We start from the raw sequence: 21924 nt of genomic DNA on the forward strand, positions 1-21924 counted from the left end.
GTGAGTGAGTAAGTAAGTAAATAAATACATAAGTAGGTAAGTAGGTAGGAAGTAAGTAAAAAAGCAATAAGTTAGTAGGTAAGTATGTAGGGAATTAAGCAAGTACAAAAGTAAGTGAGTGAGTAAGTAAGTAAATAAATACATAAGTAAGTAAGTAGGAAGTAAGTAAAAAAGCAATAAGTTAGTAAGTATGTAGGGAATTAAGTAGGTAGAAAAGTAAGTGAGTGAGTAAGTAAGTAAATAAATACATAAGTAAGTAAGTAGGAAGTAAGTAAAAAAACAATAAGTTAGTAAGTAAGTATGTAGGGAATTAAGCAAGTACAAAAGTAAGTGAGTGAGTAAGTAAGTAAATAAATACATAAGTAGGTAAGTAAGTAGGAAGTAAGTAAAAAAGCAATAAGTTAGTAAGTAAGTATGTAGGGAATTAAGTAGGTAGAAAAGTAAGTGAGTAGGTACATAAGTCAATACATTAGTAAGTCACTAAACAAGTAAGCAAACATGTGAGTAAGTATGTACAGTAAATAAGTAAGTAAGTAAATAAGTAAGTAGGTATTTCATTTTATTTTCATGTACTGAACTCAGATGTAAAACTTTTAGTATGAAGTCAAAGGTAGTATTTCTCCCAAATACTGTAAGGAAATACTGCATGTCTAAATGTGTTGGTGAGGATTCATGACATGCCCCCCCCCCCCCCCCCCCCCAGGGGAAAATAAAAAGGAGGGGCCTGACATACCTGAGCACAAAGTGGGCGTGGCCTTGCCACACACACACCAACTAGGTTGCAACACCTTGCCTGAGCGAGAGGATCAGACCTGGCAGGAAATTCCAGGCAGGAAAAGGGTCTTCCAGGCAGGAAAAGGGTCTTCCAGGCGGGCGGACCCGGACCATAGGATGGCCGATTACGGATCCAAGAAGAAGGAGAGCGTGGGCGGCGTGGACAGATTCATGGAGGACCTCCCTCAGGTGAGACAGAGACCAAGTTGGGCAGCAACCTTTGGACTAAAGATGAAAGGTTGGGATCCGTTCGTGGAAGTCTCACCGACGTTCCTCACTTCCTCCTTTCAAAGTTCCCCGCGTGTTTTCCGGTTTGGGATGGCCAACTTTCACACGTCCACTGAAGCGTCATGTTTCATTTTTACAGAACGCAGCACTTCCTGTTTTGATTCTTACACTTCCTTGTTGTCTCCTCACTCCTTGTTCCCTAAGCTGTTGAACACGAGGAAGGAACTTTTGGATCTTTTTATGTGGAATTGGAAGAGGAATGTTCTATTGGAGCTTTTTAGCTAGCCAGCAGGCTAGCTAGCTATGGAACAAGCGTAGCCATTTTAGGTATCACCATGGTTACCATGGTTAGACTAAAGTTGCTCATTTTCTCATCAACATTATCAACATTATGATCATTATGTACATTATGTACATTATGTACATTATGATGATTGTGTACATTATGTACATTATGTACATTATGAACATTATGTAAATTATGATAATTAGGTACATTATGAACATTATGATCATTATGTACATTATGAACATTATGTACATTATGAACATTATGCACATTATGTACATTATGAACATTATGTACATTATGATAATTATGTACATTATGAACATTATGATAATTATGTACATTATGATAATTATGTATATTATGAACATTATGTACATTATGATCATTATGTACATTATGAGCATTATGTACATTACGATCATTATGTAAATTATGATAATTATGTACATTATGAACATTATGATCATTATGTAGATTATGAACATTATAATAATTATGTACATTATGTACATTATGTACATTATGTACATGATGAACATTATGATAATTATGTACATTATGAACATTATGATAATTATGTATATTATGAACATTATGTACATTATGAACATTATGATAATTATGTACATTATGATAATTATGTATATTATGAACATTATGTACATTATGAACATTATGATAATTGTGTATATTATGAACATTATGATCATTATGTATATTATGAACATTATGTACATTATGTATATTATGAACATTATGTACATTATGAACATTATGATCATTATGTACATTATGAACATTATGATAATTATGTATATTATGAACATTATGTACATTATGAACATTATGATCATTATGTACATTATGAACATTATGTACATTATGAACATTATGATAATTATGTATATTATGAACATTATGTACATTATGAACATTATGTACATTATGTACATTATGATCATTATGAACATTATGTACATTATGTACATTATGATCATTATGAACATTATGTACATTATGAACATTATGATCATTATGTACATTATGAACATTATGTACATTATGAACATTATGTACATTATGTACATTATGTACATTATGAACATTATGTACATTATGTACATTATGATCATTATGTACATTATGAACATTATGAGATGACGGTCATTCCAACACAGGCCTGACTTTTCTGGGTGTTATAATAACTATAATTATTATTATAACTCTAATAATAACTATACTAACTGTAATAATGAAAGAAATAATAACCCTACTAAATGCCTAATGCAGCCTTCTGTTGTTCACTAACTGATTTGGGAACGATGCATTCCACGGATCGGGACGTCAGCTGAGCAACGAGATGCAGCTGAGCATCCTGACCAAGGTGAAGAAAGGAGAGCTGTCCATCGACGACGCTCTGAAGGAGGCCCGCAAGGACCGCCCGCATCCCACGGGCCCCCAGGGGGCCCCCCAGCAGGTAACCACTACAACATACTCTCAACATGGCCGCCGCGCCTGACGCTCCTCTCGGACGCAGGAGCAGCTTCCCTCGCACTGCAACTTCAGCGTCCACAAGCACGGACGCTACAGGTGGAAGAAGAGAGTTCTTCAGGTGAGTCCACCACCGGCGACGGCGACGCCCGTCACCCCGTCACTCCGTCACCCCGTCACCCCGTCACCGGACCTTTAAAAACAGCACAACACTCCTGTCATATGTCATGTAAAGGATCTTTGATCTTTAGCATATTTGCAATACTAGATTCCTAAAAACAGCAGAGTGCTCTTGTCATACAAAAGATCTTTGACTACTTTTTTTTTGCATTTGCAGTAAATCCTTAAAAACAGCAAAGCCCTCCTGGCATACAAAGGATCTTTGACTCGTATTGTTGGAATAAGTTCTTAAAAACAGCAAAGCACTCCTGTCACACAAAGGATCTTTGACTCGTATTGTTGGAATAAGTTCTTAAAAACAGCAAAGGATGTCATACAAAGGATCTTTGATCTTTAGCATATTTGCAATATTAGATTCCTAAAAACAGCAGAGTGCTCCTGTCATACAAAGGATCTTTGATCTTTAGCATATTTGCAATACTAGATTCCTAAAAACAGCAGAGTGCTCTTGTCATACAAAAGATCTTTGACTACTTTTTTTTGCATTTGCAGTAAATCCTTAAAAACAGCAAAGCCCTCCTGGCATACAAAGGATCTTTGACTCGTATTGTTGGAATAAGTTCTTAAAAACAGCAAAGCACTCCTGGCATACAAAGGATCTTTGACTCGTATTGTTGGAATAAGTTCTTAAAAACAGCAAAGGATGTCATACAAAGGATCTTTGATGAGCATTTTTGGCACAAGACCTTAATGTCCCATACTAGATCTCTGACTCAGGTACTTGTACTACATGCTCAAAAACAGCAAAGCGCTCCCGTTACATAAACAACCTTTGACTTGTGTTTTTGCACCAAGTTCTTAAAAACAGCGGAGCCCTCGTTTGTTGAGGATTTTTGACTGTTTTTTTGCATTTACAGTAAATTTTCAAAAACAACAGCGGATCTTTGACTAGCATATTTGATTCGATTCTTAAAAACGGCAAAGCACCTTCGTCATATGGAGGATCTTTGACTAGCGTATTTGTAGAACGTCCTTAAAAACAGCAAAGGATGTCATACAAAGGATCTTTGATGAGCATTTTTGGCAGAAGACCTTAATGTCCCATAATAGATCTCTGACTCAGGTACTTGCACTACATGCTCAAAAACAGCAAAGCGCTCCCGTTATATAAACAACCTTTGACTTGTGTTTTTGCACCGAGTTCTTAAAAACAGCGGAGAACTCCTGTCATGTAGATGATCTTTGACGAGCATATTTGCAATCGATTCTTAAAAACGGTAAAAACGGCAAAGCACTCGAATCATATAGAGGATCTTTGACTAGTTGTATGTCAAATAGAAGATCTTTGGTTGTGTATATCTGCGAGAGAGGACATTCCAAGGCTCGCAAGCTAGCATGCAGCATGATGCTAACTCCGTCTGTAGCATGACGCTAGCTGCTACCATCCGTCCGTCCAGTTTGACGTCAACAACCAAATGCTGTGCACCATCGAGAAAGGCCTCATCAAGCGCCAACTTCCCTTCGCCATCATCAACGGCTGCGACGACAACATGGGCTCCCGCTTCTCCATCTCCTTCAAAGGTCACCACGACTACGAGCTGGAGGCCATGTCCGTGCACGACAAGAACAAGGTCGACCATCTTGATGCGACCACGTCTCTTCTTGATTTCATGTTTCAAAATGGCATCTTGTCTGTGCTTGCTTTGCCGCAGATCATGCAGCTCGTCAACCAGATCATTTACCGCAACATCTACAGCCATCCTGAAGGGGGCGCCGTGGGGGCGGCCCAGCAGCCTCCACCCTCACCAAGCCTCCGTGAAGGTGTCCTCCTGTTGCACCGAGGCGGACTGGCGTCATTCCGATGGGTCAAGTACGACGTTATTCGCTCCATTTGCCGTGTGAAAGGCAGCCATTTTTGATGATCGGGTATGAAAAGGCCGGGTTCCCCCCAGGTATGAGGTCCACCTGCACCACGGCCAGATGACCCTGGTGCCCTTCAGTCAACGAGGTCCCGGCGAGGCAACGTCCCGGACGCCCGTGAACGTTGTGATCCATCTGTCGGATGGCGACACCAGCGTCAAAAAGCCTCACGGCGCCGACGCCTTCGTCCTCGCCACACGCAAAAACCAATACCAGTGAGTGAAGACCACGGCGTCCATGAAGGGAAGTCCATCCATGGTTGATGGCCAACGTTTGTTGGCTTGTTGCAGTTTCAGAGTACCGCCGTCATGCCAGTCCGATCCTGGCGGTGCACAATCCGAGCGGGACGCGTGGGTCCAGGCCATCGACAAGCTGTGTCGGGAATGGAGAAGGAGGTCAATGCATGGAGGGGGGGGGTGCCCCATCGGGGGCAGCCAGAGCCTGCGACATCTTAGCATCGCGGAAGACGCAGGGGAGGATGCGGAAGAGGACTCCAACGAGGACGCCAACGGCTCCGAAGCCGAGTCTGATTCTGAAGACCCCAACCGCCCGGACCCCGCTGCCCTCCCACCCGCTGGCACCCTCCCCGAGCCCCCGAGCCGTGAAGCAGCCTCGCCAGGTGAGCCGGTTCCGACCCCCAAGAGAATCCCACCCCCTCCGCCTTTACCCCTCAAGTTCATGATCGGCCCGAGAAAGTTCCGCACCAAGGCCTTCCATTGGGACCCAGTCGGCCCCCAGAAGGTAGCGCACCTCGGCGCCCCCGAACCTCCACAGTCAAAACACAGGCTGGAATGTTATCAGTTGCCAGCGACCAGTTTCTCTGTTTGCAGATTGCAAAGTCCTTCTGGGGGAAAGAACGCCACCGGAGGATCGAAGTGGACACCACGCGGTTGGACCACCAGTTTGCCGTGAACGAGCCGGGGTCCTTAGCGCCGCCCGAGCCCAGCAGCACGCAACACATCATGCTCAACCAGAAGATTGCACACAACTTCAGTAAGTAACCACCAAGGCAAAGGAGACATTCAGTGAGTGACCACCAGGTGGAGACAAAGGAGACAAAGCATTTTTACTCATTTTTTGTCTTGTTAAAATATCACCTTTTCTCTTCATATTTATTACTTTTGTCTTTTTTAATGGCAGCCATTTCATGTATTGTCATTATTAAGGCTTTGTTCCCGTAATATTTTGACTTTATTACTGTGATATTTTTACTTTATTCCCATAATATTTTGGCTTTATTGCGGTGATATTTTGACTTTATTCACCTAATATTTAGACTTTATTCCTGTAATATTTTGGCTTTATTCCTATAATATTTTGACTTTATTCACCAAATAGTTTGGCTTTATTCCTGTAATATTTTGACTTTATCCACCTAATATTCAGACTTTATTACAGTAATATTTTGGCTTTATTTTGGTGATATTTTGACTTTATTCACCTAATATTTTGGCTTTATTCCTATAATATTTTGACTTTATTCACCTAATATTTTGGCTTTATTCCTATAATATTTTGACTTTATTCACCTAATATTTAGACTTTATTACAGTAATATTTTGGCTATATTCCCGTAATATTTTGGCTTTATTTCGGTGATATTTTGACTTTATTCCCATAATATTTTGACTTTATTCACTTAATATTTTGGCTATATTCCTGTAATAATTTGACTTTATTCCTGTAATATTTTGGCTTTATTCCTATAATATTTTGACTTTATTCACCAAATAGTTTGGTTTTATTCCTGTAATATTTTGACTTTATCCACCAAATATTTTGGCTTCATTCCTATAATATTTTGACTTTATTCACCTAATATTTAGACTTTATTACAGTAATATTTTGGCTATATTCCCGTAATATTTTGGCTTTATTTCAGTGATATTTTGACTTTATTCCCGTAATATTTTGGCTTTATTTCTGTAATATTTTGACTTTATTCACCTAATATTTTGGCTTTATTCCTGTAATATTTTGACTTTATTCATGTAATATTTTGACTTTATTCATGTAATATTTTGGCTTTATTCCGGTGATATTTTTATTTTATTCCTGTAACTTTATGACTTTCTTCACAACCTAATTTTCCCAAAACTTTATTTGTTGTTTTGTTTGTTTGTCATAATATGAGGCCGTTTTGTTTCTTTAATACTTTAACTTTAAGCTACTAAAATTTTTATTTTTCCTCATATTATTATTATTATTATTATTATAAAATGCCAACTATTTTTTGTTAGAATACATTTTTTCTCTTGATTGATTTATTGATTGAAATCTTGATGATTTCTCTTGAAATCACAGCTCTTTTTTCCATTTCTGTTTCCCTTCCAAATGATTTTAACTTTATTGTGGTAATTATGGTAGTATTGTCTGCTAGTATTACCAGACTTTACCGCTAGCTTTTGTTCATTTTTAAACTATTTCTATAATAATAACTTTCTTTTTTTATTCTTGTAATAGTGACTATTTCCAAACAAGCAGCTTTATTTCTTGTTTAGTTTTTTTCTCATATTATTGTTCCTATTATTGTTTCCGCAACGGAAAGAAAGGGAGATGTACTTACCGACTTTGGCCAGCAGGGAGCACTGTGGTGTCAGCACAGCCGTCACCTGCAGAGGAAGTGGGACATTATTGTCTTTTTTTATTCCTCTTCAGAAGCTTTTCTCCTCTGATTAGCTGCACTGGCGTGCCCTGCTTGTACATTCCAAGATTCCAAGAGAGAGAACATTCCTCTCAAGTAGGACACGTCAGCCATCCGGCCCTGGCTGGCCTGCTAAATGACATCAGCACCAACATAACTGGATACATATATAATATTCATAAATGACGTCCCAGACAGCCATGACACCCCCCCCAACTACGATGCTTTGGAATTGTCAGCTTCTCCTTGGGCGTCCTGGGAATGCTGGAACAACTTTTATGTACAACGCAATGAAATCACCCCCCCCCTCGCCCCCCCACATGCATCCGAGTAAAAACTAAATAATAAAGCGGAACTCCCCCCGGATTCAACTTTCATTGATGCAAATGAAAAAAAAAACATTTTTAATGGAATTTTTCCCCTCTCCGCCTTTGCACTTGGCATCACACACACACACACACACAAACACACACGCACGCAAACACACACACACACACACACACACACACTCAGCACTTATTTGCATGTTTATCCCTGGAAAACATTGCTGCTTTTTATTCCCCTCATATCTCATTCCGTGCTAGGCCACGTAATGCTAGCATGACATTACACTGTGTGTGTCTGTGTGTGTCTGTGTGTGTCTGTGTGTGTGTGTGTGTGTGTGTGTGTGTCTGTGCGGCACCACTCTTGACATGTCGGCTTCTATTATGGAGACATATTTCTTTTATGAGAACACGGTCAAGTCAACGCTAGGCTGTGCTCTTAAGACGCGTGCGTATGTATATGATAAATGTTACCAATAATAATAATAATAATCATAATGAACTAAGGCGCGTCTGTCCTTTAAGAAATCTGTCCCATTAGGGGGCTACATTTGACTTTGCTTAAAGCTGCAAGCAGCGTTGACCGGACCCTCGCAACTGCGGGTTTCACACTAGTCGCCGGGCAGGCGGGATGCCGAGCCTGCAGACTTCTAGAGTGAGGACTCCCATCAGGCATACCGTCCTGTAAGGAATTGACCCCCATTAGGGGGCTAAATCAGCTAAAGCTGCAAGCAGCTAAAATATGTTTCTACCAGAATAATGACGTATTATGAGGAAAAAACTATTTCTATGCAGACCTTTAAGGATTTCATCCTTCAAGAAATTTGCCTCCATTTCTAGGCTAAATTTGTCACTTGTGGACTTTGATTAAAGCCGCAAGCAGCACACTCCTCACACTCCTATGCAACTCGAGGTTTCATACAAGTCGGCTAGCAGGCGGGGAGCCCACAGACCTCTAGGATGAGGAGCCCCACGAGGGAGCTACAGAATATTTGTTCTTATGGACTTTGATTAAAGCCGCAAGCAGCGTTGAATGGGCCTCGGCTTTAAAGCTCCATCCTAAAGCTTTAAAATAAATATAATATTATAAAAATATATAAAATATATATATTTAAAAGAAAAGAATAAAAGTGTTAGATTTAGCAAAGAAATGATGCCAATGAGTTTTTTGCTTTTGTTCTTGCAGACATTTTCATCAAAAGTTTTGCGGTGAAGCCAACAGAGCTGAAGGACAAACTATTGGTGGTCAACCAGGAGGACGGGGGCCTGTCCGAGGAGCACATCACCTCCTTGAGGAGGTACGGACCTCCATCGCCGGGCCTTCCTGGCATGCTTGGATGCAGCCCTCACGCTGACATCCACACTCATTCATATTCCGCATTCATGTTCCACATTCATGTTCCACATTCATGTTCCACATTCATGTTCCATATTTATGTTCCACATTCCTATTCCACATTCATGTTCCACATTCATGTTCCACATTCATGTTCCACATTCATATTCCACATTCATATTCCAAATTCCTATTCCGCATTCATGTTCCACATTCCTATTCCACATTCATGTTCCACATTCATATTCCACATTCATGTTTCACATTCATATTCCACATTCATGTTCCACATTCCTATTCCACATTCCTATTCCACATTCCCATTCCACATTCATATTCTGCATTCCTATTCCACATTCATATTCCACATTCATGGTCCACATTCCTATTCCACATTCCTATTCCACATTCCTATTCCACATTCATATTCTGCATTCATGTTCCTCATTCCTATTCCACATTCCCATTCCACATTCATATTCTGCATTCCTATTCCACATTCCTATTCCGCATTCCTATTCCACATTCATATTCCACATTCCTATTCCACATTCCTCATTGGTTTGCCACATTCAGGTGGAACACATTGGCTCGTGAGCTTCAAGAGTTTGAAGGACTCTTCTTTTTCTTGTTAGAGTGAGACTTTGCTGTAAAAAAAAATCTCGTAAAAAAGACATCCTTCCAAATTTGATTGATTTTTTTTCTTATTCCTCGTCCAGCTTTTTGCCGTGGTTATTTCCTGTTTGTTACGCCTGTTTCGGATGGTTGGTATTCAGGCTTCTGTGGATTCCTCAGCCTTGGACTACGGTTAGGTTCTCCTCTGATTTGGTGGGCCTCCCGTGTTAGCGGCGAGGAGGAGGAGGAGCCAGTCGGGACTTGGTGTGTTTGGCAGAGCTCTAATACGAAAGAGCAGCGGAGAAGAAGTTTTTAGCGGGACGGGACGGCGCGCTAATGAAATTTTTATCCGAGGATATTTGCGGAGATGGAAACGATTGACACGCCCTCAGAAAGGTCGCGGCCAAAGTGGCTTCTTACCGGCAGTTAACTCGCCGCATGCCGATGCTCCCTGGGGGGCTGCGGAGGTCAGGAGGTCACTGATGTAACGTAGCACGGTCGCGGGACAATTTTATTTATTCTATGAAAAGGTAATTTATATTTTAATACGTCTCTGCGTGCGCCTGAGGAATACAATCTTAAAAAGAAGCTCTCCCAACAGGTGCTGCAATATTCATGGCTGGGGGGGGGGGGGGGGGGGGCAGGAGCCGCCTCATAAAAAGTTCACCAAGCCAGCAAAGGACAGGAAGAGGAAGTCCACCTGCAAAAAAACTATGTCAACAAAACTTACTTGCTTACCTAAATTAGGCTAGGGAAAATGTTAGCATATTTTGGGAGTTAAAAGGTATCATATTGTGGGAGTTAAAAGGTATCATATGTGGGAGTTAAAAGGTATCATATTGTGGGAGTTAAAAGGTATCATATGTGGGAGTTAAAAGGTATCATGTTGTGAGAGTTAAAAGGTATCATATTATGGGAGTTAAAAGGTATATTGCGGGAGTTAAAACGTATCATATTGTGGGAGTTAAAAGGTATCATATATGGGAGTTAAAAGGTATCATATTATGGGAGTTAAGAGTTAACATATTATGGGAGTTAAGAGTTAACATATTATGGGAGTTAAAAGGTATATTGTGGGAGTTAAAAGGTATCATACTGTGGGAGTTAAAAGGTACCATATTATGGGAGTTACAATGGATCATATTATGGGAGTTAAAAGGTATCATATGTGAGAGTTAAAATGGATCATATTATGGGAGTTAAAAGCGATCATACTGTGGGAGTGAAAAGGTATCATATTATGGGAGTTAAAAGCGATCATACTGTGGGAGTGAAAAGGTATCATATTATGGGAGTTAAAAGGTATCATATTGTGGGAGTTAAAGTGTATCATATGTGGGAGTTAAAAGGTATCATATTATGGGAGTTAAAAGGTATCATATTATGGGAGTTAAGAGTTAACATATTATGGGAGTTAAAAGGTATCATATTGTGGGAGTTAAAGTGTGTCATACGTGGGAGTTAAAAGGTATCATGTTGTGGGAGTTAAAATGTATCGTGTTATGGGAGTTAAGAGTTAACATATTATGGGAGTTAAAAGGTATCATATGTGGGAGTTAAAAGGTATCATATTATGGGAGTTAAGAGTTAACATATTATGGGAGTTAAAAGGTATATTGTGGGAGTTAAAAGGTATCATATGTGGTAGTTAAGAAGTATCATATTATGGGAGTTAAGAGTTAACATATTATGGGAGTTAAAAAGTATCATGTTGTGGGAGTTAAGAGGTATCCTATCAAGGGAGTTAAAAGTGATCATAATACAGGAGTTAAAATGGAAAAAAGCAATAATAGATCCCATGAACAGCATAAACGTCCAGCTGTACTTTTAGAAGAATGAAGAATACGAAGAGAGGAAGTTGTACTCCTGGGGAAATACTGCCATTTTAGCATGGTAGAGTTGAAATACTCAGGAAAGTAATACAGTACAGTATTATTTTTCCAAATTTAGGAATGTTATTTAAGAAGAAAGTTGAAATATTTGCAAATGTAAAAGCGTTTAGTCAGCAAAACGCCAAAGTCTACTGTAGCTACCGTTTGCTAGCTTAGCTACACGTGTTGCTTTAGTGGTAACCTTTGACCTTCTGCCACCAGCGTGATGTATATGTATGTATGTATATATGTATGTGTATATGTATATATGTATATACGCGTTTACCATGCATGACCATGTCTGGCAGGTACGTTCCCACCCAGGAGGACGTGGAGATGTACGAGGCCTACAAAGGAGCCGTGAGCGAGCTGCACATCGTGGACCAGTACATGATGGAGGTAGAACACGCGTCCACGCGTCATGTGACCTCGGCATCCTTCCTTCACGCCAAGGCACGTGAAGGGATGCCAGGCCACGAAAGGCGCCAACATCCCACAGCGTCTTTCAGGGTTTCAAACGCCACATAAAGATAAAGACGCCAACGCCTCCGTGGGCGAAGGTGACTTATGACGATCCGCAGGCCCGCAGCGGAAATCAAACATTCCAATCACCGCCGGCTTTCAAGCGCACGTCGGAATCTTCCACAACGACACGGAGCTTTAAAAATGCAGCGTGTCGTGGAAATATTTTCACCTGGAACGTCCATGGAAACCATGGCAACCAGGACTTTGTCACCACGTTTGGAAAACAACAACAAAAGAAGCAGGATGGGAAAACAGGACAGGTCCTGGGAAAACCGGACTTGTCCTGGGAAAACCGGACGTGTCCTGGGAAAACAGGACGTGTCCTGGGAAAACAGGACATGTCCTGGGAAAACAGGACAGGCCCTGGGGAAAAAGGACGTGTCCTGGGAAAACAGGACGTGTCCTGGGAAAACAGGACGTGTCCTGGGAAAACAGGACGTGTCCTGGGAAAACAGGACAGGTCCTGGGAAAACAGGACGTGTCCTGGGAAAACAGGACAGGTCCTGGGAAAACAGGACAGGTCCTGGGAAAACCGGACTTGTCCTGGGAAAACAGGACAGGTCCTGGGAAAACAGGACGTGTCCTCGGAAAACAGGACGTGTCCTGGGAAAACAGGACAGGTCCTGGGAAAACCGGACTTGTCCTGGGAAAACAGGACAGGTCCTGGGAAAACAGGACATGTCCTGGGAAAACAGGACAGGCCCTGGGGAAAAAGGACGTGTCCTGGGAAAACAGGACATGTCCTGGGAAAACAGGACAGGTCCTGGGAAAACAGGACAGGTCCTGGGAAAACAGGACGTGTCCTGGGAAAACAGGACGTGTCCTGGGAAAACAGGACATGTCCTGGGAAAACAGGACAGGTCCTGGGAAAACAGGACAGGTCCTGGGAAAACAGGACGTGTCCTGGGAAAACAGGACAGGTCCTGGGAAAACAGGACGTGTCCTGGGAAAACAGGACGTGTCCTGGGAAAACAGGACAGGTCCTGGGAAAACAGGACGTGTCCTGGGAAAACAGGACAGGTCCTGGGAAAACAGGACAGGTCCTGGGAAAACCGGACTTGTCCTGGGAAAACAGGACAGGTCCTGGGAAAACAGGACGTGTCCTCGGAAAACAGGACGTGTCCTGGGAAAACAGGACAGGTCCTGGGAAAACCGGACTTGTCCTGGGAAAACAGGACAGGTCCTGGGAAAACAGGACATGTCCTGGGAAAACAGGACAGGCCCTGGGGAAAAAGGACGTGTCCTGGGAAAACAGGACAGGTCCTGGGAAAACAGGACGTGTCCTGGGAAAACAGGACATGTCCTGGGAAAACAGGACAGGTCCTGGGAAAACAGGACAGGTCCTGGGAAAACAGGACGTGTCCTGGGAAAACAGGACGTGTCCTGGGAAAACAGGACATGTCCTGGGAAAACAGGACAGGTCCTGGGAAAACAGGACAGGTCCTGGGAAAACAGGACGTGTCCTGGGAAAACAGGACAGGTCCTGGGAAAACAGGACGTGTCCTGGGAAAACAGGACGTGTCCTGGGAAAACAGGACAGGTCCTGGGAAAACAGGACGTGTCCTGGGAAAACCGGACGTGTAGTCAGCCACATTTGTATCCCCTGCCAATCAAATAAGATTCCTGTCCTGGTTTTCCAGGACAGGAATCTGTCAGGCTGTCAGGCTGTGATTGACAGGCGTGTGATAACGATGCTACGCCAGCAGGGGGCGTCCTTCATGGAGTAAAGACGGCTGTGTTGCAGATGTGCGCCATCCCCGACCTGAGCCCCCGGCTGGACCTCCTGCTGACCCTCAGAGAGCTTCCCACCAGCATGGCCGACCTGGAGCCGGTAAGTGCCGAGGAACAGAAGGAGCTGGAGTGTTGGCCTGGGATCCTAGAAGATCCTCGGCAGGAATAACGGATGAATGAATGTTGGTGTTGGTTTTGTAGCCGGAGTGAGGATCAATATTTCATCATTAGAGGATCTTTGCTTATTGCCTTTGAAGACTGCAGGCCGTGAAGATATTGAACGCCTCCCAGCTCCTCTTCTTGGAGTTTCATTCCTCGCTGACTTCCCTCGCCGTGGGGGCCCACGGTGGCCTTGTCCATGATCATATCCATGGTCCATATCATCATATCCATGGTCCATATCATCATATCCATGGTCCATATCGTCATATCCATGGTCCATATCATAGTAGATCCATATCATCATATCCATGATCCATATCATCATGTCCATGATCCATATCATAGTAGATCCATATCATGGTAGATCCATATCATAGTAGATCCATATCATGGTAGATCCATATCATAGTAGATCCATATCATGGTAGATCCATATCATAGTGGATCCATATCATAGTAGATCCATATCATGGTAGATCCATATCATGGTAGATCCATATCATAGTAGATCCATATCATGGTAGATCCATATCATAGTGGATCCATATCATAGTAGATCCATATCATAGTAGATCCATATTATAGTAGATCCATATCATGGTAGATCCATATCATGGTAGCTCCATATCATGGTAGATCCATATCATAGTAGATCCATATCATAGTAGATCCATATTATAGTAGATCCATATCATGGTAGATCCATATCATGGTAGCTCCATATCATGGTAGATCCATATCATAGTAGATCCATATCATAGTAGATCCATATCATAGTAGATCCATATCATGGTAGATCCATATCATAGATCCATATCATAGTAGATCCATATCATAGTAGATCCATATCATGGTAGATTCATCAGAAATATTACATTGGGAATGAATGAATGTCAACATCTTGTTCATGATAATAAGTTCCTTCATATTGTTCCCCATCAAATTCCTTGGATAAGTCCAGCTGACGGAAATAGTCTTCATCAAAAGTCAGTGGAAACCACAGTGAAACTTGGAAACACTCCATTGGAGGTTGGAGATGTTTCAGATGTTGGAGGTGTTTCAGAGGTTGGAGATGTTTCAGAGGTTGGGGATGTTTCAGATGTTGGGGATGTTTCAGATGTTGGAGATGTTTCAGAGGTTGGAGGTTTCAGATGTTGGAGATGTTTCAGAGGTTGGAGATGTTTCAGATGTTGGACATGTTTCAGAGGTTGGAGATGTTTCAGAGGTTGGAGATGTTTCAGATGTTGGACATGTTTCAGAGGTTGGAGATGTTTCAGAGGAGATGTTTCAGAGGTTGGAGGTGTTTCAGAGGTTGGAGGTGTTTCAGAGGAGATGTTTCAGAGGTTGGACATGTTTCAGATGTTGGACATGTTTCAGAGGTTGGACATGTTTCAGAGGTTGGAGGTTTCAGACGTTGGAGATGTTTCAGAGGTTGGAGATGTTTCAGATGTTGGAGATGTTTCAGATAGATGTTTCAGAGGTTGGAGATGTTTCAGAGGTTGGAGATGTTTCAGATGTTGGAGATGTTTCAGAGGTTGGAGATGTTTCAGATGTTGGAGATGTTTCAGAGGTTGGAGATGTTTCAGAGGTTGGAGATGTTTCAGAGGTTGGAGATGTTTCAGAGGTTGGAGATGTTTCAGATGTTGGAGATGTTTCAGAGGTTGGAGATGTTTCAGATGTTGGAGATGTTTCAGAGGTTGGAGATGTTTCAGAGGTTGGAGATGTTTCAGAGGTTGGAGATGTTTCAGATGTTGGAGATGTTTCAGAGGTTGGAGATGTTTCAGAGGTTGGAGATGTTTCAGAGGTTGGAGATGTTTCAGAGGTTGCATCCTGGAGAGGAAGACATTTAAAGGTAGAAAGCGGCTGCGACGTGAACATCTCCAATTCCCACCTCCTCCATCCTTCTGCAGCTCTTTCCAGAAGTCCTACTTTCCAGTCCGGACCGGAGCCGGTTAATCCCAGATTGTGTTTTTTCCAGGGGGACATTAGCGCTTGACACAATTCCAAGGCAAATAATCAGGCGGGGCTGATTATTCATCTCCTCGGGTCACAGGAGGAGATGTTTAGCATGCTGGTTATTTTGGTCCGAGCCGTCCTCCCGCTTGTTTTCCACCGTCTCGGAATTCATTTGAGCGGGAATAACCACGCCCTCTTTGTGTTTGTCCGCCAGCTGATTGGCCAGCAGACACGAATGTGCGCCCAGCTGCACGCCTGCGCCTCCCTGGAGTTGGTCATGCACTTCCTGTTGGCCGTCGGGAATCACCTCAACCGGAACGCCGGAAGGGAAAAGGCCCGGGGATTCCGACTCTCCTCCTTGACCAAAGTACGTCTCGCACCACCTTGGAACGCTGACATTGCAGGGCCTCCTCCTTGGGAGCCTCCTTCCTTATTTCTCCTCCCTCCTTTCTCCTCTCTCCTTCCTCCTTCCTCCTCCCTCCTCTCTCCTTCCTCCTCTCTCCTTCCTCCTTCCTCCTCCCTCCTCTCTCCTCCCTCCTCTCTCCTCCCTCCTTCCTCCTTCCTCTTTCCTCTTTTAATTTTCCTTTTAATATTTTGACATTATTTTAATCGACACAATTGACAGAAAAATCAAATTTCTTCTCATAAAAATGACTTTATTCCTATCATATTTTCACTTTTTACTCATAACATTAAAAGCTTTTTCTGCAGTCCAATTTGCCAAAAAAATTCTAGTGCTGTTACATTGTGACACAAAATTGTTTACATTTTTTAAATGATTTTTTCTTTCTTTCTTTATTTATCTATTATTGTTAAATTACCGTATTTTTTCTTAAATATTTCAACTGCATGCAAGTAAAAAGGAATTGTTTTCCCTCCCAAAATTCCACGGTTATGCATAGCATAGCATAGAATAGTATAGCATAGCAAAGGATAACATAACATAGCATAGCACAGCATAGCATAATATAGCATAGCATAGGATAGCATAGCATAGCATAGCATAGCATAGCACAGCATAGCATAGCATAGCATAGCATAGCATAGCATAGAATAACATAGCATAGCATAGCATAGCATAGCATAGCATAGCATGGCATAGCATAGCATAGCAGAGCATAGGATAGCATAGTAGAGCATAGAGTAGCATAGCATAGCAGAGCATAGCGTAGCAGAGTATAGCGTAGCGTAGCATAGCGTAGCATAGCATAGCATAGCATAGCATAGCATAGCATAGCATGGCATAGCATAGCTGAGCATAGGATAGCATAGCAGAGCGTATCATAGCATAGCAGAGCATAGCGTAGCATAACATAGCAGAGTATAGCATAGTATAGCAACTCATAGCATAGCATAGGATAGCATAGCATAACATAGCATAGGATAACATGGCAGAGCATAGCATAGCGTAGCATGGCATTGCAGAGCATAGCGTAGCATAGCATAGCAGAGTATAGCATAGCATAGCATAGCATAGCATAGGATAGTATAGCATAATATAGCATAGGAGAACATGGCAGAGCATAGCGTAGCATAGCATTGCAGAGCTTAGCATAGCATAGGATAACATAGCAGAGCATAGTGTAGCAGAGTATAGCATAGCATAGCATAGCATAGCATAGCATAGCATAGCATAGCATAGCATAGCATAGCATAGCATAGCATAATAATGTATCGCATACAGTATATCCCAGAATAGTATTGCAGTATTATCAACACATACGTAACACTTCCATCCTTGCCTTCTTTGCTGCAAAGTTTGAAGTCTATAATGAAACTTCATGCCCCCCCCTGCCCCCCCCAGCTTCTCTTCAGATCCTCAGAGCCTAAATTGCTTTGTGCTGCAGCTCCTAACCACGAGTACGGTAACGCTGCCCAATTTCATTTCAACCGCTGACCAGTGTCTTCCCCCCCCGGGGGGGGGGGGGGGGGGGGCCTTAAGTACCCCCCCCCCATGTCCTCGAGCCGCTTTAATGAAGCTCAGGCTCGCCTGGCGTTACTGATGATGAAGATGAGGAGGTTTAAAGACCACAACATTAGGTACACCTGCCATTGAAAAACAATGGATGGATCCATCACACCAGCGTGTTGATGATGATGATGGTGATGATGGTGATGATGATGGTAACATGATTCAATCACCCGGTAGCGTACTGTCCAAGGACCCAAAGAGGTCGGGTTACGATATCATGGTGATCAAGTGAAGATGTTATGGAATAAAGTGATGATTATGAGAAGAAGATGAGGCCAAAACTAAGAAAAGCTCATCCAATGAGAAGAAGGCTGATGTTTGCGTGGCGGACGCCGCCGCCCGTTGTGAGGGTGTGGCTGACGGCAACGTTTGTGCGTCCTCAGCTGTCGCGGCTGCACGGGCGAGAGCGCTCCTTCACGTTGCTCCACGCCCTGGCGGAGCAGATCCTGCTTCACCGGCCGGCCTTGGCCAACTTCACCGACCAGCTGACCCAATTTGAGTCGGTCCCCGGAGGTACTGATGGAGCAGCTAGCTAGCTAGCATGTCCGCCGTGACGAGGAGGGAGGAGTGACCATGTCTGATGTGTTTTAGCGTCGGTCAAAGGCCTGACTGCAGAGGTGGATGGTGAGTAGATGCTTGGGAGGAAGGCTAGCTACGTATGCTAAGCTACGCTATAAGCTGAGGGGCGGATCCAAAGGTGGCTTTGCTCCCCCAGTGCTGAAGGACGAGCTGCAGAAGGTCGTCCGCTACGCAAAAAGCTCAGAGAAGAAGAAGCTAGCAGCTGACCAGGCAAACTTCTACCGAGACCTCAAGGTGACGTCATCTCCTCACCATACGACTCGGCTTGGGATGTCCCATAAAGATTCGGACTCGGCGGCCTGAAGACAGACGCTAATTGTTGAAATGCTATCATTAGCGCTACCTGAGGCTAAAATGACAACAAACGTGTCTCCTCCCCAGGCGGCCGTGGACAAATACCAGACGGATCTCTTGACCTTGACAAAGTCTTGCGAGGCCATGAAGAAGCTCTACGCCGCCATCCTGGTAATCCCCGACCTCATGCTAAGAACCCGCTAAGAACCCACTAAGAACCCGCTAAGAACCCGCTAAGAACCCGCGAAGAACCCGCTAAGAACCCGCTAAGAACCCGCTAAGAACCCGCTCTCATCATCGGGTGCCACATCACATTCTACCAACACTGTACAGCAGGGGTGGCCAAAGTGCGGCCCGGGGCCTTGGGTGGCCCGTGGCTGTCTTCCTCTTTTGGATCACCCCCCCCCCCCCCCCCCCCCCCAGCAGAAATTAGCAGTAATTCCACAAAAACATCAAGAGAAAAAAATGTTGGAGTGGTACCTCATTTTATGTTGTAATAATAATGTAATAATATATACTAAAATAATACATTTACAATAAATATCTGATAAAATAATAATAATTTATTATATATGTAATGAATAATAATTCTAATTATTATTAATTATGAATGACTAATAATGATAAGTATTATAATTTGTTATCATAATCTTTCAAAAGTTTATAATACGACAAACAAAACAACAAATACAGTTGCAATTTGGGGAAAATCATGTTGCAAAACAACCAATATTACATAATGGATATCATGAGAATATTGTCAAAATATTACAGTAAGAAAGTCATATTTATGAGAAAAAATGTACCAAGAATTGTTGGCATAAGTAGAAAAATAGCTTATAGAGAAAGGTAGAATACAATGAATATTAATAATATTTAAGTGGGAATATTATATTTGTTGAAATGTTGCATATTGGCTGAGCCAAAATGGCGCCTAGGATTGTCATGGACGCCCGCCTTGTCTCCTCAGGTTAAAGTCCACCCCCCCCCCCCCTTCCCCCAAAAGTCCCATGGTGCCCTAGCTCCATTATGCGGCCCGTCACCAAGCGGGGCTCACGCGTACGGACAGAAATATCCAAGAGAATTATTCTATATTTACTCTTCCACTAAATGTCTAATGTAATGTAAGGTAATGTAAGGTAATGTAAGGTAATGTATTGTAAGGTAATGTAAGGTAATGTAATGTAAGGTAATGTAATGTAAGGGAATGTAAGGTAAGGTAATGTAATGTAATGTAATGTAAGGTAATGTAAGGTAATGTAAGGTAATGTAATGTAATGTATTGTTATGTAATGTAGGACAAGCGTAGGACAGACGTAAGACAGACGTAAGACAGACATAGGACAGACGTAGGACAGATGTAGGACAGTCGTAAGACAGATGTAAGACAGGCGTAGGACAGACATAAGACAGATGTAGGACAGGTGTAGGACAGGCGTAAGACAGACGTAGGGACAGAGGTAGGACAGACGTAGGACAGATGTAGGACAGTCGTAGGACAGACATAAGACAGATGTAGGACAGACGTAGGACAGACGTAAGACAGACGTAGGGACAGAGGTAGGACAGACGTAGGACAGACGTAAGACAGACATAGGACAGACATAAGACAGATGTAGGACAGACGTAGGGCAGAGGTAGGACAGACGTAGGACAGATGTAGGGACAGACGTAGGACAGATGTAGGACAGATGTAGGACAGATGTAGGACAGACATAGGACAGACGTAGGACAGATGTAGGACAGATGTAGGACAGATGTAGGACAGATGTAGGACAGATGTAGGACAGACGTAACACAGAGGTAGGACAGACGTAACACAGACGTAGGACAGACATAGGACAGATGTAGGACAGACGTAACACAGACGTAACACAGACGTAGGACAGATGTAAGACAGACGGGTTCTATCCATCATCCATCTGGCCTTGTGGTCGTCCAGCCATAGAAGAAGGAAATAAAAGCCTGTCGTGGTATTTTAGTCTGAACGGCGGCGTTCACTGCCCGGCATGCGCCCCGCTGATTAGCCCACTTAACCTTTGGAAAAGTTGAAAATTCAATATGGCCGACCCCTGACCCGCCATGTGAGCGTAGAATAATGTCTCCACGTCCGAGTCGCTGCTGAAGCCCAGCAGAGGGAGCGGCCGACGTGCTGCCGCACTCCCTCACGTCATTAGATGGAGGCCGCCCTTGTTGGGACCACGCGTGCAGGACACGCTAACACACGCTAACGCACGCTAACACGACCATGATTAGCACAAACACCCCCGCTAATGTCACATAATGTGCTCTCCTACACACGTGTGTGTGCGTGTGCGTGTTTTCCGTGTTCCAGGTGAAGTTCGGCGAGGCGTCTGACCAAGACTCCCAGGAGCTCTTTGGCTTCATCTGCCAGTTCATCCACGACTTCAAGAGGGCGCGAGCTGACGTCATGTGGACCAGCGGACCCAGCGGACCCAGCGGCACCCCCCAGTGACAAAATGGAGGACATTTTTTGGGACATATTGTCCTGCCACCCCACCGGGCGGCTTTTAGGATGGGTGCTGTGATAAATGAGGGATGTCAGTGGAACGTGGATGCACGGAACCCACGCAAGCACGGGGAGAACAGAGATTGGGAGCCCCCACCTCCTCCCACGTGAGTTGGGGGACTAAAGTTGGGGGCCACCCTCTCATCCAGTCACTCTCCAAACAAAAGATTTGGGTGACACGTCTTCCACCCTGACCAAAAAGTCCAAAAGTGGTTGGCGGGGCCTAATGTTGGGTAAGAAGACCCGGTTGGTTTCCTTTTTCATTCCAGATGCAACATGGCTGTCTCTGCCCCCCCCCCACCCCCCCACTTGGGGGTGGTTGATGTCACATGACCCAGCAGCGACCAAACCCCACCCACCACTACCTGTGCTAATAATAAATAATCAAGTATTTACCCATAAAGTCTGCCTGACTCTTTCTCGGTTTGAGTCGTTCATCATCTAAAAGTCCAATCGCAAAAAGTCATCAAACTGATCCAGATGTAGAGCGATAATGCAAGTATTGATATGGATATTGGCGATATTGGCGATACCGGAGCTGCCCGTACTTCCCTGGTATGG

General features: G+C 43.3%; 2 protein-coding genes across 7 annotated transcripts in view; one reads left to right on the forward strand and one right to left on the reverse strand.

Moving 5' to 3' along the window:
• Positions 1-784: 784 nt before the first annotated feature.
• On the forward strand, positions 785-21753 carry LOC131104361 (uncharacterized). Of its 6 annotated transcripts, none has more exons than XM_058051447.1 (17): positions 785-963; positions 2643-2771; positions 2832-2906; positions 4363-4536; positions 4618-4775; positions 4858-5040; positions 5116-5566; positions 5656-5818; positions 8979-9090; positions 11923-12013; positions 13884-13970; positions 16203-16355; positions 18344-18473; positions 18552-18584; positions 18676-18773; positions 18921-19004; positions 21169-21753. In XM_058051447.1, exons 1-17 carry the CDS (start codon positions 892-894, stop codon positions 21307-21309), a joined length of 2334 nt encoding a protein of 777 aa, XP_057907430.1. In that variant the 5' UTR covers positions 785-891; the 3' UTR covers positions 21310-21753. The 6 variants fall into 6 exon arrangements, with proteins under 6 accessions (XP_057907430.1, XP_057907432.1, XP_057907434.1 ...); XM_058051448.1 differs by having other exon boundaries at positions 824-963; positions 2585-2771; XM_058051449.1 differs by lacking the exon at positions 18676-18773.
• The window catches only part of LOC131104362 (N-acetyltransferase family 8 member 3), a 43010-nt gene continuing 23545 nt past the window's right edge, over positions 2460-21924 (reverse strand). The window contains exons 5-6 of the mRNA XM_058051454.1: positions 7392-7437; positions 2460-2978 (exon numbers count right to left, since the gene is read on the reverse strand). The gene's annotated coding sequence lies outside the window, so the exon portion shown is untranslated. The remainder of the gene's footprint in view (positions 2979-7391; positions 7438-21924) is intronic.

This window comes from Doryrhamphus excisus, chromosome 16, assembly GCF_030265055.1.
Source record: "Doryrhamphus excisus isolate RoL2022-K1 chromosome 16, RoL_Dexc_1.0, whole genome shotgun sequence".
Lineage (NCBI taxonomy): Eukaryota > Metazoa > Chordata > Actinopteri > Syngnathiformes > Syngnathidae > Doryrhamphus > Doryrhamphus excisus.

Bases quoted from the DNA above. Each gene is read 5' to 3' on its own strand.
- LOC131104361 (XM_058051447.1), top strand. From the start codon at position 892: ATGGCCGATTACGGATCCAAGAAGAAGGAGAGCGTGGGCGGCGTGGAC. The intron at 4,537-4,617 runs GTCGACCATCTT...GCTTTGCCGCAG, and splicing joins CCGTGCACGACAAGAACAAG to ATCATGCAGCTCGTCAACCA. The intron at 13,971-16,202 runs GTAAGTGCCGAG...TTTGTCCGCCAG, and splicing joins GCATGGCCGACCTGGAGCCG to CTGATTGGCCAGCAGACACG.